Genomic DNA, 19,074 nt, shown 5'->3' on the forward strand with positions numbered 1-19,074 from the left:
AAAATAACCCTAAACCATTGGAAAGCTTTCTGACAATTTTATCTGGTTTTGGCCTTTTGACTAACACAGTAACAAAACAATACAATAAAGACTTGTGTGATCAGACTGTGCAAAAACATATCTCTTCCTTTTCACGTCATTTTAGTTTTGCTCAACTTCTAGTGAAACGCGTTACTTCTCCCTTCCTCTCCTTTACATCTGTCACAGATCAACCGACGGCAGTTTGGATGCAAATGAGCACATCCACGTGCACTACTAGCACATGCACAGACATTCACGTGATCAATGGACACAGAAACACGGAATATATTTTATTGATAATGCACAAAACAAGTTGCAGGACAATGAAAAACATGCAGCACTTCAAGATTACAGCACTTATTATGAAGTATGATGTTCTGTTTCCTACCACAGAATTGTTGCACAAATGAAAGTCATCATCATAGACACACACAGTATGTATTGCTTCTGGAAACAGAGAGCAGATTTCACCACTTCATCCTGTTTAAAAGATTGCCATACCTGATAGCCAGAAAAACATGTTTTGTGCCGTTTTGCAGTAAAAGGTCAAAACTAAGAGGAGAACAAAGGTGTTAAAAAATGGAAACACTGCAGTGTCTCAAAACATTGCATTAGTAAAGGATTTGTAGGTCTTTTCATTTCATGAAGTCACAAACAAGCTTTGCAAAACTGTAAAAACAACAAATCTTAATATTTGCACCAGTTCTCAAAGCAGTGAAATGAAGGCTCCACCGAAGCAGGTTTCTCATCAAGCAATTTGATGGCAGATTCTAGTTTTATGTCTTTTTCTTATAGAACGTGAACCTGTTGGACTTAATTATCAATAATCCTTCAAGTTGTTTAATAAAAATGCGGTCCTACATGTAAATGTTACATCTGGGCAATGGCATGATCCTGAAGCCCTGAAGTGACGAACCAACTTTATTCATAGTCTTGTTCATCATCTACATTTTCTATATACAATCAAATAGGAGACTAATTACTCAGCAGTACTGTCTAACTGTTAACGTGATTCGAAGGACCTTTTGTTTTTTTAAATAAAAGTTTTAAATCAGGTGGGAAAAAAACCCAAACCTGGCTCTGTGGAAAGTTAACAAAATCCACTTAACCACCTAAATGTAAAAAAAAACACTGCCTTAGGATAGGACATGCCTTGACACATAACAAAGAAGATCCAACATATTAATAAGTGGTACATAGAAATGCTTTTGGCAGCTTTTAACAGAACCACACTAGAAATTTTATCGTGTTGTTTGTCTTTCTGCTAAGATCGATTACCTGTCAGCTCATGCTACGTATATTGTTATTGATGTTTTTTTCCCAAAAATCAAAGATTAATCATTAAAATTCAGACAGTGCACATAATTTTAGATGGGACATTTGACTCAGATTTAAATAATCAAGCAGATCCTTCTAAATATTAAACAGATGAAAAAATCACCACCAGCTAATCACCCATCAGGACTTAGAATTCACCATTAACGGAGGTGTTTCTGGATCTGATACTGCTGACAGAGCTCTTTTTGTAAGCCATCTGAAGCCTCTTGCTGATGAAGCCGTGTTTGTAAAGTGCTAAGAGCAGCTGGTTTCGGAACTTCACCCCGATGAAGGCGTACAGGACCGGATTCACTGCACAGTGCATGAAGGCTAACACCTGGGTCACATTCAGCACCACTTCCACTCTGTAGATAGTTTCACACGGCGGGGACTCGATTGTATCGCCTCGTATGAGCGTGTCGATCAGCACGGTGACGTTGTAGGGCAGCCAGCACACGATAAACGCCAACACCACTGCCAGGATGACACGCATGGCCTTGTGCTTCTGTTGACTGCGCGTGTGGAACAGCGTCACCACGGTCCAGCTGTAGCAGACAGCCATCACCACCAGGGGCAGGAAGAAGCCCACCGTGTGCCTCAGAAGACGTATGCTGACTCTCCACTGCTCACTGCTTTCGTTAGTGAGGTTTTCATAGCAGACGAACTGCTCAAGGAGGTCATCGTACGTGCTCTCCCTCTTAATCGCCACAGGTAAGGCCAGCGCTCCGGCCACCAGCCACACAACGCCGCACACCACTTTGACCAGCAGGTGATGAGAGGGCAGCACTCGAGTGGCTCTCACAATGGCAAAGTAACGGTCCACGCTGATGCACGCCAGCAGGAAGACGCCACTGTACACCGAGGCCTCCTGAAAGCCTGACAGGAGTTTGCAGGGGAGGTTGCCAAACATCCAACCGAAGTGCTTGTCCACCGCCCAGAACGGGAGGGTGAGACAGCAGAGGAGGTCTGACAACGCCAGGTGCATCAAGTAGATATCTGTGCTGACTCTACCTTTCCTCATATAGTAAACCACGTAGATCACTACGCTGTTACCAAAGAGGCTGAAAACAAACACGATGAAGTAGACGATCATCAGGCCCAAGCCGCTAAATTCAGGCACATTTAGGCTGCAGGGAGTAGATGAATCATCGTCTTCCCAAGAAATCGTGGAGTTCTGGGTTGCACTGAGGTACTCCTCAAGTAGTCCCTCGTCGTCATACTTTGAATAGAAAAAAAAAATCATTCTAGTAGGTAAGTAGCACAAGAAGCATTTCCAGTTCCAGATCTTATCAGCCTAAAGCACACACAGGGGTCCTGATCCAAAAATGGAACAAAGATGTGACCTAAAAAGTGCTTTTTTAGAGAATTCACTTCAAATACTTTTAGTATGATGTGCTCATCTGATACTGATGTTAATGAGAATGAAACAAGCTAGCACTACATCCAAATACAAATAGAGTGGATTTAAACCCAACAGCTGTTTTAAAAGTTAGACATTCTTCTTTGCTTTCAAGAGGTTGGTGAAAAAAAATCCACACCACCCTCATATATGTATAAGTCCTACAGATAAGAGCCACTTGAGCTCAGCATGCAGAGTAGAAACAAAGAAAATCAGCAAGCCACACTCTGTCCAAAGACAATGAAGTCTGTGATCAAGAAATAGCTCTGCATGCCAACTGAACAAAACATCTTCACACCTTTATTTTCAGCGTGTGAAGAGTCTCCATCAGTCACCACAGCAATTTCCTGACTGATCAGTGTATGAGATAAATTCAGTAAACTTGAATTGCTTTAAATTTAATAAAATTTGGCTGAAGAACTTGACCATTGTTTTATAAAGAATTTGCAAAACAAGCTATTTTAAATTCTCAATAATGTCATTTAAAAAAAACAGTCTCACATCCCCTCATTATGACAGTGTTTACGATGCAATTGTACTGAAAGACGATGACAGCAAACTATTTCTTGGTCCAACATGCACGCAGCTCTTTTATCATTTTATCACATTTACAACAAATCAGCAAATTCAAGAAAACCATAGTTTTACCTGCGCTTCCACTCCTGCTTGATTGACTAGCAGCAAATACTTCAACACAGTAACTGTGAAAAATTGTCGCTTCATCCTTCTGTTTTTTGATGTGCACAAGTTAAAGAAGAATAAAGCAACTTGTCAAGGAGATGTGGGTTAAGTCCTTATCTGTGAGGTGTTTGCAGAGGAGTGTTGGGGGTAAGTTAGCAAACGGTATGGGTCGAAGGAAGTAGGAAAACCACTAACATCCTCTTTATTAGCCAATGAAAAAGACAAACCTGTCATCAGGTTATCTCCTCTAAATCTTTGTGTTTGATCACACTGGTGCATCTTGAACGTGCAAAGAGGCGAGACGAGCTGAACCTGCAGAGCAATGTTGATAATGTAACTTATTTGTGTTTGTCTGTCTAATAAATGAAGCTATTTAGCAAGTAAAGGTACAAATGTTGTTATAGCTGCAGATTTTTGTGTACAATGAGCCAAATTCACAGTTTAAACTTTCAGGAAACCAGAATTTAGTCCTGAACTAAATAGTCAGTTTGTCTGTCTTTTCTTCTTTGGATAAATATAATTAAATTGCATTTAAACATTTGTGACTTCAGCCCCACACTTCAGACTGAAACCAGTCCCTTGCCAAAATACAAAAAAAAAAACACTCCATGTGCATAGCATTTACAGAGTATGTTACATATATACAGTATACGTTCGATGAGCCGATGTGGTTTGGGGAAATGCTTAGTCAGAGACCAGCAGTGGCTCCCGGGCCGGTGGAATGCCAAAAACATCCCACAATAATGGAACAAAGAGAGGACAAAACGTGGGTCTTGAGGGTTGGAGGCAGGTACACTTAAGGCTGGAACTCCTCGGCTGGAAGCTATGTCGATACAGAAGGAGTGGCCAGAGAACATGCTAGGATTCTGGATGTTGTTAGGACTTGCTTGAAGTGGAAGAGGAGTCGGGATAAGGTTGCGACTTGACCGGTCTCTGTCATGAACTGAGTGTTGTAAGCATCCTGAGATTTTCTGGCTTGTGTATGGTGTACTAAGGATTTGTAAGGGCTTGGGTGTGAATCTAGTTTAGAGTACACAATATGTGGATGCCTTAGGATAGGTGGACAGATGTCAGAGGAAAATTAGCATAATTAATAAATGATGCTGCAGAGGGAATTTTGAGTCCCTGATGGAGGTGAGCAATAAGCGATGGAGCTGGATAACGTAGCTACATTGAGTGATGAAGGGAAAAGCAGAAGGGAGTGAAGGGAGTCAGGTATATCGTTGCAGTAGCTGGAGAAGTGCTTGACACAGCGGAGGAATGGGTTGGAGACTGACCGCCACATGAGGTGCTGCACAAGAGGCATGAATGTGGGAGAGTTGCTTCGACTTTAGTTTATAAAGACGATGAGGGCGAGGTTAGAGTGGTGAACAAGGATGGATTATTGCTTGACTATTCATGGCTCTATGAGAGGGTAGTGTTAATGATGGGGTAGATTTTTGAATACCGCTGAAGACAGTATTCACTGACTTCTTTTCAGTAATATGGGGACTGGCCAGTAAACATACAACTTTGTGCAAAGGTTTAACCCCAGTCCTCCAAAAACCTGCTGCTATCTGCACTGAAAGTGATGGAGAATCTGGCATCGCAGTGTCTACAAGCTGGAGGGTTGTAGTTATGGTAGATAGTGACACTGCCATCCTGGTGAGAGGAATCAAGGCAGGAAAACTGATGACTGTGTCACGGGGGGAATCGGGGAACCCAGGACACAGATTAGGCAGACAGGCTGGTTGAGTGTAAAATAATTTAGTACAAGCAAATACAAAAGTGCAAACTAAACTGAGTGGAAGGACGAAGCTATAAAAACTCCAAACTAAGAACTGAGGGGAAAAAAAACCAAATGAAATCCAGGACAACAAAGAAAGTTGCTCGAACAAACGGAGGTACTCAAAAAAGGGACAAAACAGAGGGGGCAGACAGGCTCGAGGAATCCAGAGAAAAGCCGGTGGCAGGAGAAAGCTGGCTGGTTGAATGCAGGCTGGAAACGGAGCAGAGACTGGCAGAAACGAGCAGGACAAATGGCTGTGGTCTGGCAGGGTGTGGTGGAACGAGCAGAGTCTTTATAGTGGCGGTGGTGATTGTGTGCAGGTGAGTCCAGGGTTGCAGCTGAGGGTGATTGTCCTGATTAGTGCTGAGATGCACAGGGCAACCTTCTTGCTGCGAGGCAACAGTGCTACCAACTGCGCCACCTTGCAGGCTGGGGGGTCATGACAGACTGATGTGGCATAAAATGGTTGTGAGGGCAGGCAAGTCAAGATTGACTGCTACTGCAGAAGAAGCAAATGTGCAGGTGTCTGTGCTGAGGTGTTAACCAGCTAGGTTAAGACTGTTGCAGTAGTAGGAAGCTTTGTGGTGGCCTTGGGAATAGAAGCTGGTGGTGATACTGTACAGTGAAGATGACTGAAGGAGAAAGATCTGCTTCAAATTGTGGACAGTATGTGTGGGGGCTGGGTAACTCAATTATCCTCATTTGTGACGTATTAAAATATATATTTTGGGGTTTTTTTCTTTTGCTTTTATTTATAGCAGTATAGAGAGAGAGGAAAAGAAGAATGGGGACAGCACAGGATCGTCAGCGGGATTCGAACCCACGAGCGTTGGGTCGGGGAACTATAGTCCTTGTTTATGTGCACCCGCTCAATTAGGTGAGCCATAGAGGCACATTGTATATTAGTTTTAATGTAATCCTCACTGGGCTAGTTACTGTCACACCATCACACTTTAAGGGCCTTTAAACCCCGTTCATCTAAATGTATTTCATCATCTTTCCAGTTATTTGTGGCAACAGAAAAAAATCCAAATCGGAGTCACTGAGACTACATGATGCAAGTGATGAACTTTGCCACAGTCTTGAAAGTCTTAAGACCAAGATCGCTCAACACGATGAATCCTCCCTTTGTTCTGGAACTTCACAAATGCAATTAAATTATCTCGCATCTAGTCTACAGCAGCAGAAACAGGAGCTGGTTTGTAAAAACAGAATGGCATGGCATCAAAATAATCTCATGGCATGTTCTGATCAGAGTGTTGACAAATTGACAGTATATGTGTAAACGGTTTGGGACTATTTGTCCACTAGGGGGCAGCAGCAGTCTGAGGTGCATAGACGAAATACAGCTGACCTGTGGAAGGAGAGTCTGAAATCTAAATAAGGAGAGCATTTTGTTAGTACATTTCATGTAATGTGCGAGCTCTTTCTAGTGTCATCTGTAACTCTGAAGGGAGTTTTCTCTGGTCAGACATTATTTAAAACAATATTGGATGTATGGATTGTGAAAATAGTATTTAGGAGGCTGTGGAGTTGTTTTATGAAGCAGGTAGAAACCAGTATTTTTTAGCTTGACCCACACAAAGGACTAAAAAGCAGGATATCCCAACCTCTGCTGTCTTGTCTGTGAGTATTGTTTTTTAAAAATCTGCCTCTTGTGATTCCCTCAGTTACATGTAAGTACATCACTTTGTTGCTCAGGTAGCCTTTTGGACATTATTTGAAAATGTTAAATAAGGACAATATGGACAAAACAACACAACAGTTAAAAGAAATAAACTACATTGATCCATTCACAATCCCTTGTCAAGACAGCAAACCCACATGACAAAACTTCAAAATAGTCGCATCTATTACTGAATGTAGGGATGTGTTAGGTCTACAGTGACCTATGTTGATGGACTAATGAATGGACTGAGTTTCTGAGAGTCTAAGGAAATGAAATCAAAAATATGGTTACCCTTTTTGAGCGTGAAATTACTGATAATGAATGCGAAGTACATCTCGTAGAAATGAATGACTTTTTCATATCTGATCAAGCACTTGACCCCATTTGATTATTAATAGGTGTCATATTATTTGGTGGAAAACATCAGCAAAGGGGCCTCTTCTTGTTATGCATAATCGTCCATCAGTTTGACATCAGACTGCTAAAATTTGTAACTTTTCTTCCATGTAAAATTTCTTCCGTTAAAAGGTGTAATTCAAATCTAGACCTTCACTACTTTCACTTTTGGACAGATGACCTCCTGTTATCTTCAAACAATCTTCGATATGGTGAGAATCAGATGACAGTTCAAAGTCGAACCACTCTCTGAGGCAGGAGAACAACCCCAAAACAGAAGATTTGCACCACCAAGCTAGTCTGAGGATCTTCTTCTAAAAAGCTGCTAAACAAGTCTGTGTAACTGTGATCAAACAACCCAAGTTCTGATCTGTCTCTTCAGAGCACATTATTCCAAAAGGGCTGCTCTTTGCTTTTAAGTCCCAACTGTTTGATTGCTCTTTTTGCACAGCAACTTTTTTTTTTCCTCCTCTAATAGAAGTCAAATTTGTGAGATACCTTTCTACCAGCAGTTTAAGAGTCCACCATATCCTGTGATGAAATGTTGGAGGCCTCTTTTGCTATCAAGCAGTTTGCTCTTGGACTGAATTATGCTAAAGACTCCAGTCTTGGACAAACTGGCAGTTCTATTTTCCTTTTAATGATATGCAGATCTTTTAAAATCCCTCTTCCCTGAAGGTCTTAGAGAGTTCTTTAGATCTTGGCATGATGACACCACACACTTGAATAGCAAAGAGAGCAGCAGACCGTAGATGTCAAAGGTTTAGGTTCCACCCGACTGAAGTTTCTAATCATTGGCACCTAATCTAGAACCCCTGATTTATTTTTTTTCTTTCAAATTATGAAAACAACAGTAACAGTCTTGTGATATTTGTTTGAGTAGATCACTTATATTCCCACATGCTTATTTTACTTCATTCAGACATTTTCTTCACAACATCAATGTATTTATATCAATGTGATTTACGTTTGGAGTCCACCAAGCGATAAAGGTGACTTCTAGATGAACAATAACGGTTCAAAACTGCTTGAAAGTGTTGAAGACAAACTTGTAGAAAATAGAGAACACCAAAGTTAAATGCCACTTCTATGAACAAATGGCTGACTCTTAGACAAACAGATGTCACACTGAGTTTTCTAGTATCACCACTATAAGACTCACCCAGTTGTGAGTCCTGGTGACTCCGTACAACCCTCCTACCTGCTCTCAGTGCCGACTAAACAAAAATGTTTCCCTGTATAACCCCTCCTCATCCATTTAAAGACCGTCGCCTTTTTCCATCTGTTGGACCCAGTGCTGCTCCAGTCAGCAGATTCTGCCCTGAATGATTGGCCACGGACCAAATGTCTTCCCTTGTCCCACAGCCTTTCCATGCGCTCCGACTAATACGTACAGTATGTGAACAAAGCACTTCAACCTTTTTATTAAGTTACTCAAGAAAGATAATCAAACAAAGTAATATTGATTTTTTCTTCTTCTTCAGGAAAACAAGTGTGTTGCTAAAATGGCTAAACTTTTGAAACCCTTTCTTAAGTAATTAACTTTGGGGTCTGAGGCTGACCTTTCTTTTTTTTCCCTCTGTTGATACACAGCTCTATAGAGATGAATTCCTTGTGCAAGACCTTGCAACATAGCAGTGTTGAAAACAAGGCCTCTCTTAGTTCCATTCAACTCTTCCAGGCGTTCCTTGCCACAATAACTTTATTTATACTCGCACACAGTTCAGTGCAAACAGACCGCACATTATATGGATCGTCTGCATTATGTTTGATTGAGTGTCCGGTGACTCAAAGTGTGCCGAGGAAACAGAGCGATGGACTGAGCTGCTTGTGAATCACATCACAAGATGATCACCAGTGAGGCCTTCCTTCAATGAAAAGAAAAAAAAAGGAAGTTGATGCAACACGTGTAGAATAGATTCTGTTCTCACTCATGGCCTGTAAATGGGATGTCCTGTTAAAGTTGGATTGTTTCAGAGAAAAATCGGTTACATTATTGAAGATTAGCAACTTCTGTGTGTTTTCTGTCCTTTACAGTCCACATAATACCCTGCTATGTCGTCATCAGCAGTCCCAGCCTTCAACCCTGAGGTTCCACAGGTTTATGTTCTTCATTCTAAGATAAATTAATTTCTATTACACCACTTGGTATCAGGATTTAAACCTTAATTTAAAAAAAAGAAAGTGAGCATACTAGAATTTTCCAAATTAAAAATGCTAAAAATGCTAAAATACAAATAATTACAAACACAAATAATTCTAAAAAACAAAATGCAGGGTAGTGCAGTTGGTAGCACTGTTGCCTCGCAGCAAGAAGGTCGCTGGTTCGCGTCCCAGTAGGGGCACCGGGATCCTTCTGCATGGAGTTTGCATGTTCTCCCCGTGCAGCGTGGGTTCTCTCCGGGTTCTCTGGCTTCCTCCCACATAGTCCAAAAACATGTTGTTACTAAATTGTCCGTAGGTGTGAATGTGAGTGTGCTTGGTTGTCTGTCTCTAAGTGTAGCCCTGTGATAGACTGGTGACCTGTCCAGGGTGTCCCCTGCCTTCACCCTAAGTCAGCTGGAATAGACTCCAGCCCCCCACGACCCTAGTGAGGATTAAGCGGAGTATAGATAATGGATGGATGGAAAATGGGAAAGCACAAATATTAAAAGAATCAATTAGAGAAAACGCATAGAAAAAATGAAAATGCTACAAAACGCACTCACACCTCCAGTGCTCCAGGATGCTAGAGGTACTGGGATGGTCTCTGTTTGAACTGGCAGATACACAAGTAGACAACAATGAGCATGTTGGATGGACACGTGAAAGTATCCTGGTCGTTCTAACACACTGATTTCAGTTGGAGCTGGAACTTTCAGCAGTAATGCTCGTGTTGAAAACAGCAGCTCTGTTGTGCTCCCGTGGTCACACTTCAGTGTAACTGCACTTTGCTTTACTGCGACGGACAGTAAAGTGCAGACAAAATATGAATGATATCAAATCTAAAATGTATATTCATGAATTAAAAAAAAATAAAAATAATTGTAGACCACACTGCCTCTGTTTATTGTCATTTAAGTATAGATTTTTTTGAATGTTGTGATGAATAAAAAGTAATGTCTGAGTGGTTTTACCCCTGTATGGTTGTTGTTTGGTGTTTCACATAAAAAATAGTTCAGTTTGTTGACAGTTGTGAGTGACGTTGGACGAGGGTGATGCAGTGAAGATCTGAGTTTTCCAGCAGGTTAGTCATTATGAAACTATGGTTCTTTTGTCATGCTCAAAACAAACATTTTGACTTTTCTCCGGGAGCTGCTTCGGATTCCAAAGCTACTTCTAAATAGCAGGCGCATGTTATCTGTTTTGTGTTCCCATCTGTGATAAGGAGGGCAAACCTCATATCTCCAGTGATTTTGGAGCCCTCTTTCTTCCAGCATCCATATAAGGTCTTAACGGGGACTTTGAGGTTTTAACATTTACGTCACAATCCAGCGCACAAAAAGCCGCGTGTTTGCCTGATGAGCTGTCCGTTTAACATGGGACCACCCAGACAATCGTGCCATCTACCCATCCGGCTCTGTTTGCTTTTGATTTGTCTGCTCGATGGCTGGAGATTAGGTTGTGGACACACCACTGAAAGGTTGTGCCTATTTAAACTGGGGTTAAGTTGGATTAGACAACAGTAGCAAGTGTACACTTTGTCTTGTCAGTAAAGATCTTTATTGTCAGGACACTGGCAACTCCCATTCGGTTGCCTTTCTGTGCCTGCAGCAGCATTTTAGGGATTCAAGTATTGCAAATAATGTCCGGTTCCTTCCTTTGCAATAGTTACCGGGTATATTTTAGGCACATTAACAAGCATAAATACCTGCACTCATAAACAACCCTTTCATTAGTGCATCTGTTGTGCAAAAAAGTCACATCTTTGAAATGGTGAAAGACATGTTGGCAGATAGCTGTCGTACAGTATGTCTGGTTCTCTCTGTCCGTCTTTAATATAATCTATAACCTGTATTGTGGTTGTGTTAGTTGTTCATTCCAAGGACACACAGCAGATGTGCTTAAGACTTACAATATAAGGAAGGAAGTTAGCCCAGTTGTAAAGGCTGATGTGAAAAGCATATTAGAAGCAGGAATTCACGAGTTACAGAAATGCAAATGTAGTCAGTGGACCTGTACTGTTCTGCTGGTTCTGCTCTCAGTCCAGTAATGAGGCTAAGTTGAGCATTCTGTTGTTCCATTTGCGTTCATTTGGCTGGACATCAACACAGTTTACACAAAAGGATCGTAAAGAGGAGCCGGAGAGGCAGTCGGTAGAATAAACACACACGGAAGCCTTAAAGTTTGTGAAGCATAGCACAGCTTGTTAAAAAAAAAAAAATGCATGTGTAAACGAGCAACAACAAAAAACTCAGCTATCTGTTCAACTTCACAGGCCAAACGTGCTCACTCATATAAAGACTCTGACTGATTACATAAAAGATGTCTTTTGTGAGTTTCAGTCTGTGCATTCTTTTCTCAGATCTGTGGTTTCTTCTTGCTTCTTGGGTCTCACGATACTAATCTCGTTTTTAAAATAACAGAGCGCAACCTCTGATTACCGAGGAGCTGTTTTGTGTGTGTGCGATGACATCAGACGGTCTTATTACTGAATTGAAACCTATTTTTGTTCAATGGAAGGTGTGTCTGTTGGCCTTTACACAAGAAGCCATATGATTAGGGTCGGATTTCGAGGTTTATATTACACTCAGCATGATTCACGAAAAAAAAGAAAAAAAAAACCTGAACCACTGCATATAAGTACCAAAACCAATGTCTTAACTGAGGTCAACCGCTGTGCCATTTAGGGGTATTTTAAAAGCGTCCAAGTCAAGTTTAAAATAAATTGCCTGTTAGCTCACGGAGCAGAGAGAAGGAAGGGAAAGTTTAACCCACACACTGGTGGCGTGTTTTTTTTGTTTTTTTTTTGTCTGGAACAGTGGGAGATCTGTGCGTTCAAGTGGCTGGCGAGGGCTCAGGGTTCCTGCGTTTCTTTTAAAAACGTGACCCTTTTGCCAAAATGTGAACTCCTCCTTAGAGTCTGGCAACCTGAAAGTAAACTACTGTGTCCACACAAGGACTATTCATTAATGGCATGCGTGCATTTCTTTTTTTTATTTTGAAAAAGTCAGGGAATTTCTTGATGTGTTCATGGTCATAAAACGTAAAAATACAAGATGTGATTGTATTTATTCTAAATTATTGCATAAAATCTATATTAAAGTGTAAGTTATTGAACTTTTTAGTGGAAAATCTCCAACACAACTTAAAGGAATTGTTTTTTTTTTTGTACATGGGTGGTGGACACAGTCTTGATCTTTATTCTTCCACCCACCTTCTTAAAAAAAGGTCAACATTGCAGTTTTTGTGCATGCATACATACAAAGTGTGTTCCTCCTGCCAACCACAGATGCTGACTCTTCTTTTGGACGTGCATCTACCTGAGTCTTGCAAACTGTTGATTTGTGCACCACACTCAGAGCACAAACTGCAGTAAAAAAAACAAAACAATTAGATGCATTTTCCAAATACACTAAAATAACTTATATGTATATATAATACGCGTGTCTTGGTAGAAAAATGTCACATCTTGAATATACAAACTCAATTTGACTTGTATCAAACTAATATTGCCATATTCTGAATAATACTAATATGTTAATGTGCATGTTTTCAAAAAAAAGAAAAGTCACTGTGTTCATCAACTTCTGTTTTGTCTTAGCTGGGAAGAACGGGTACAGTCAGTTCTTCAGAGTTTTTTCTCTTTTTTTTTTCTTTTCTTAAGAAAGCAGCTGCCCACAGCAGCTGGAAACAATGGTGATGAAAAGAGAGTTTCCAGGCCACAAAACCCACAGCCCATTGTGCTAAAAGAAGCAAACAGGCTCTGGAGAGCTGATGGGTACTGCATGACTGATCTCTTTCTCATTACACTTGTAGTTATTTTTGATTAGTGCAGCTTTAACACATAATTAAAGCTGTGAGTGGTATGTTAATGCCGGGGTAGAACAACGCTGTACGGATAGCGAGACGAGCAGCGCGAGCCCCAAATGTGAGGATGACATTTACAAGTTTTACTGCTGCAATAACTGTGTCTTTAGTGCTTCTGCTTTTTTTTTTTAAATACAGGAGATTATTATGTGGTTGTAGAGGCAGAGACCAGCAGAGGGAACATTTCTTGTTCTGTGGCACCGGTAATGACGTGATTGTATCCTCCACGCTTACAGCAAGCAGATATCGGGTTCTTGGAACGATGGCAGAACGGGTGCACCTGAAGTCTAAGGCGACTGACAAACAGCTGCAGCTCCCACGTGCCTCGAGACAAACTAATCAAAGTGGGCAGGGTGGATTTTTTTGTATGAAGGGAGGAGTGTCAGTGTTTGCAAGCAGGGTGAGAAGGCTGAGAATGTGTAACTCACCCTGAGGACCACAATGAAGGCAGCGCACATCTTAAGATTATCCTGCTAGGTGGGGCTTTGTGTGGGAACCCAATAAACTCAGCGCACAAGACGCATCGATCTGACAGGCGAGAAGAAATGTTTGTGTTCTCAGTCAGTGGAAAATTCTGTATGTGCCACGTGGTCGAGTACATTCAACTGTGATTGTGATATTGAGAGAACCAAAGTCAGCAAAGTGGGTGACTTTTGAAATGAAATGAAATGAAAATGAAAATGAAATGAAATGAAATGACATGAAATGAAAATTAAATGAAATGAAATGAAAATGAAATGAAATGAAATGAAAATGAAATGAAATGAAATGAAATGAAATGAAAAATGAAAAATACTTTATGTATCTATCCCAGAAGGGAAATTCAATTTTTTTTATTTTTTTTTTGCATCCCCCTGTAAATTTTTTTATTTTTTTATAGACATCTATCTGTCAAAAGATTAAAACCACTGACATTTAAAGTGAATAACACTCGTCACCTCTTTGTTCATCAAAGTTTTACTGACGTTTTGATTTCTTGAAAATTTTTCATAAAGTCATAACCTTCTCAGATGACAGACAGTACAGAAACATTTAATGATTACGTTGTCGGACTGTTATGTCCCAACAGTTTTAAAAATGTCTGAGAGTGTTGCATACAGAATTTCCCTCTTTTTATATCATCCGACATTGTGCAAGATTGTGAGAATGTTTCATGAGAACGTTTTGTAATCTGAGGCCTCGATAACATCTTGAAAACATCTTTTGAATTTTGGCTTGATAAAGTTCTTTCTTCAGTGTCGTGAAATATTAATCTGTGGCCCTGACAACATCTGCAAAACATCCTTTGAATGCTGCCGTTAAAACATTGCATTTTAGTTAACCTTTACCCTTATAGGAATTTTCAATGCTAAATGCTAAATGCCCAAGGCATTGACCTGGTCTCCAAAGTTCCCTGATCCCAATATGACCAATTATCTGAGAGAAATCCTGGAACAAGCCTGAACCAAGGAGACTCAAGAAGTCCTGTGTTCATGCCCGGATGGTTTGAACCCATATTGGCGATACGTGGGGGGGCGACAGAATGTCAGAAAACATTTAGCAGCTGATCAGTGTGACGCATTCAATAGATCCCATTAGGTCACAGGCCTTTGTGCCAGAGGACACAGGCAGAAAAGGCCCATCTGACATTCATGCAGTGACCTGGAAACTTTATTCTTCTATATACAGTGAACTCCCGCCCCCCTTCATAAAACCACATTGACCTTATATAACAAGAATGAGCGCTACACTATACAGTAGGCACAATACATGTGCAGGATTTATAGTGACACGATATTGACTCTAACACTGGACACACATCCAAAGCAGCTGAACTCTGAGTGTACACATTAAATAAATAAAAGTCCTTCTTTCGTCACGTGCGTCAGCAAATGGTGACTCAACAGTTTATTCGCAATGCTCTCGTGCTTGATGCATTGAATGCCTGAGGTTGCTGATTGGACGTTGGCCTTCAATTTATTGTCACCTCTTCATTGTTGGAGCAACACTGTCAGATTTGCATGTAACACCGACACCTTTGTCCCTCCCTATTAGCTTTACTTGTGCACAGCCTTGCGTAACAAGACACAACAAACCCTGCCTTTCACTCGGTGACACACACTCACTCGAGAGGCACATGCATGCGCACATACAGGCTCCTCGCCCCAGAAAACCAAAAACAGCTGGCTTTGTTAGGCCTCGGGAGCTTCTTATGAAACTCATGAACCTTCGCGCACCAAGACGTTATCTGCAAAGGCAGCCAAGATTGTACTTGGTCACCTGGCAAGATGATAGAAAAACAAAAACACCTGGAAATTAGGGTCATAAATAACAGCCTTAAAACAATCAGTCATGGCACTGATGCAACTGAACCTGTTCTTAATATTTCATTTGAAACTTTATCGGCTGCCATCCAACAGAAAAGCATATATAGAACCAAGGAGCCTCCTCATTGTGTGCGCCTTGTTTAGCAGCTTTCTAAAAATGGTTTCGGGTTGCAGTTTAATAACAGATATGGAGTTGGTAAACTTAAGGTGCTTCCTGGGTGGAAAGGGGTCATTAAGTGGTTCTATTGTTTGGTAGAGGTGGAGCAAATGCAACCTGGGAATCTTCCCTCTGCACGCCAACCATTAGTGCCGGTGACAGACATGTTATTATGTCGTTTTGTCTCCTTTGTTGATTTTTATGCAACCTAGTGTTACTTAAAATGAAGGATGTTTGTTCTCTTAACTTAGTGGATGCAACAGGCGAGAGTTTATCTGTCTGAAATATGTTTGACCAGTGTCTGTGTGTGTTTACTGGATGAGTGAAGAGATCAGTCCATTTGCGAAGAAAATCAAGCTATGGATGTTGCTTTCGTGGCCCGGGCCCCGCTCTTTAAAACCCTACAGCTGTGTTGTTGCTTAACTGGAAAGAGAAGCAAAAATTCTTCCGGAGGAGGACACAGCTGTTACTATAAATCTATAATCATGTTTTTATAAACAGCCGCCTCCTCTCCCCCTATTTTTGTCAAGCTTACATGAAACCTCTACATGTGGATAAATTGAAGGATGAAGTGTTCAGCTAATGTGAGCCCACTGAGTTAGTCAGCTGGTGAGAGTACGTTTGCTCACGAAGTTCAGACGGTCTGAACCGGAAAATCTGGTCGCCTTTCATATTCCCATCTGTGAGCCAAACCACCGGACCCCTCCCTTGGTTGGTGACCAGAAGTGAAGTAAGACGGGAGCTTTTCAGCGCGCGCGACCGCAATTCAGTCCCAAAGTCTGGTTCTTCAGCATCATTACATTCATGATAATAGATCCATTGATGCCATTGAGTTAATGGAACACAAAGTTGCTGTCTTTGAAACGCTGTTCTTTCATAACTTCAGCGACAGAGACGAGAAATTCTTTGTACCATAATCCTGCAAGAAGCCACACAACATCAAACACCGATACCACATGTAGAGTGTGTTCCAGCGTTGGCATCAGGACCCACAACAAGGGTTTTAAAAGATAAATAGGATTTAATTGTTTCAGCTGCACCATCAGTTTCAATATATATTATAATCATCTGACATGGGCACATCTGTCTAGTTGTTTGCCTGAGAGTCACAGCTTAAAAAGACTGGAAACCACGCATCTATCAGTTGACCGATTTGTTAGATTTTCTGGCACCAACCCAAAATGATTCACATTAAAATAAGTACTTACATTTCTGTAAAGTTTAGATCTGTATTGCATTGACTTTTCCTCTGCCTAAGTTGCTTGCCACAATGATTATTCTTCCCTAGCTGACTTCTTTATTATTTATTTATTGTTTACTGTGAACTGTTTTGTAATAGCATGTACTTTTTTTGCATTTTACATTCAAAAATTCTATCCGGAATGCAAGTGCCAAAACTTGCAGTTCTTCAAATGACCACTTGGAGGCTAGAGCCAAAAGTGAGTAGATCCCCATTGAGCTCCATGTTACAATAACTTTACAGCACAAGTAAACATGTACAGCTACAGATACAGGAAACAGCTTTGGTCTCAATAGCTAAAATTCACATTCACGATTAAACTGTCAGCGGGTGAATTATCATACAGATCACCCATTTAAATTGTGTCGAGGCTTAGACTTGTAGAGCTGCTCATAGGACAGTCCGTGGCCCAAAAATGTTTGCATGGCGTGCTCATATTCCACCTTTTTGCTCATGTTTGGATTAGCTGTGAGTTGAGAGGAGTCCCGCACTGGCAAGATGGCGATGGCCAGAGCCTCTTACAGAACAGATCTTCCTCAAACCAATGGATGATGTCATCTATATGTACGGTCGATGCTTTATTATAAGATCTCCCCCTTGTGGCAGAGCGAGTAATTACACAAACACTGTTGATATGTGTCCATGACAAATGCATCACTTTCTTTTTCGGACTATAATCATTCATTTGATCATCTTTTTAATCTGCAGCATCATAACCTTGTCTTGGTTATCTTCTAAGTTTTTCCTATAGTGAGCTCTGCATCATTGTTGGTTGATGCAAAACACGTTGTTGCTAATATGCCAGCACAGACAACAGCTTCTACAGTTCTCTATACTACAAAATACAGACAGAGTGGCGCTGATGGGCTTAAACAAAAGTGTGTGAACTTGTTTGTCATGGGCTTGAAAGCAACAGATGTTCATATAGATGCAAAGCTTCTGCACCGTAGCTTTAAGTTTTGGTTAAATAAAAACTGGTCATTGTTTAAATGTTCTAGTATTTCACTCATTTATTTCTAGTTTTTCACAGCTGACTGACTAAAACTCTTCCTGTTTGATCCAGTGACTCTAAGTTATCATGATTTTTTTTGATAGCTGGAGTAGCAGACTATTCTTATTGCCCCCTGAATGTCACAGAAGTTTTAAACAGAAAATGAAGATGCATTGGGAACATTTCACGCAATAGCAAAAAGGGGCGTATCAGAAGATTTTAGCCGTAGCAGCGCCGTCCATCTGTCAGTAGGCTGTTTATTGCGGCAAGGGAATAAAATGTGTGTGAGGTGAGTTTAACAGAACAAAGCCAGACCTCTCGTTTAGGGACGTTTTTATGTCACTCTCACACAATGGGCTCAATGCCAGCCAGATGTGTTGTAAAGAAAGTAGCAGAAAGTTCCCATCCTCATCCAGAACTCGCTGCTACAGTGTCCTTGTGCTGCATGGTCTTAAACTTCTGTTTACTGCCTGCTCATGTTCAGCCAAGACGCCCTTAACTTTATCTCGTCTGCAGTTTCTGCTTGATCAATACCAGGTCGTAGCCTTTAACGACATCGGCTGTTCTCACCTTCAAGAATGGATATCTGCTATTCTCATATTTGCATTTGTGTTTGTGTTTTGAGTGGCACACCTGGATGGCTCCATTCAGATTCAGAGAGCTACAAAAGTAATTTGCATTCAATCAGATTGGCCTCTTAGCACCGCCCCAGCACCTTATTTCCATTTATGAAGCAACAGTAGGGTGAGAACAAGTAGATACCACAGCTGTATTGAATGACTGTGAAAAGAAACACCAGTTGGCTCTGCTTGAATGTTCCTCCTTTTGTATTGTAGCTGATCCACCCTGAGATTCGAATCCACGCATACAGAGCCAGACACCAGTCATGTCCTCCAACGGCTGGCAACACTATTTCCACTTCTAGGAGTAACTCAACATGGTACATTTGCGGTTCCTAATTGCAGTTATGGTTTTCTGGTGGGGGAGTATTTTGGACCGTGACGAGAGTACGCGTAATACGTCCCATCCAGCCCACACGCCAACATATAGACTCCCAAAAAGTCTAACTTTGACCTAGTGGGATGGTGTAACAAGAAGCTGCGAGACCCGAAAACCTCTG

At 41.1% G+C, this 19,074-nt stretch overlaps 1 protein-coding gene across 1 annotated transcript; it reads right to left on the bottom strand.

Moving 5' to 3' along the window:
- Positions 1–297: 297 nt before the first annotated feature.
- Positions 298–3,535, bottom strand: cxcr2 (chemokine (C-X-C motif) receptor 2). The gene is made up of 2 exons (XM_008280346.1): positions 3,386–3,535; positions 298–2,557 (listed from the first exon to the last, which is right to left on the bottom strand). Exons 1-2 carry the CDS (start codon positions 3,458–3,460, stop codon positions 1,487–1,489), a joined length of 1,146 nt encoding a protein of 381 aa, XP_008278568.1. The 5' UTR covers positions 3,461–3,535; the 3' UTR covers positions 298–1,486.
- Positions 3,536–19,074: the final 15,539 nt, after the last annotated feature.

Source organism: Stegastes partitus, unplaced genomic scaffold (genome assembly GCF_000690725.1).
Source record: "Stegastes partitus isolate 25-593 unplaced genomic scaffold, Stegastes_partitus-1.0.2 Scaffold190, whole genome shotgun sequence".
Taxonomy (NCBI): Eukaryota; Metazoa; Chordata; class Actinopteri; family Pomacentridae; genus Stegastes; species Stegastes partitus.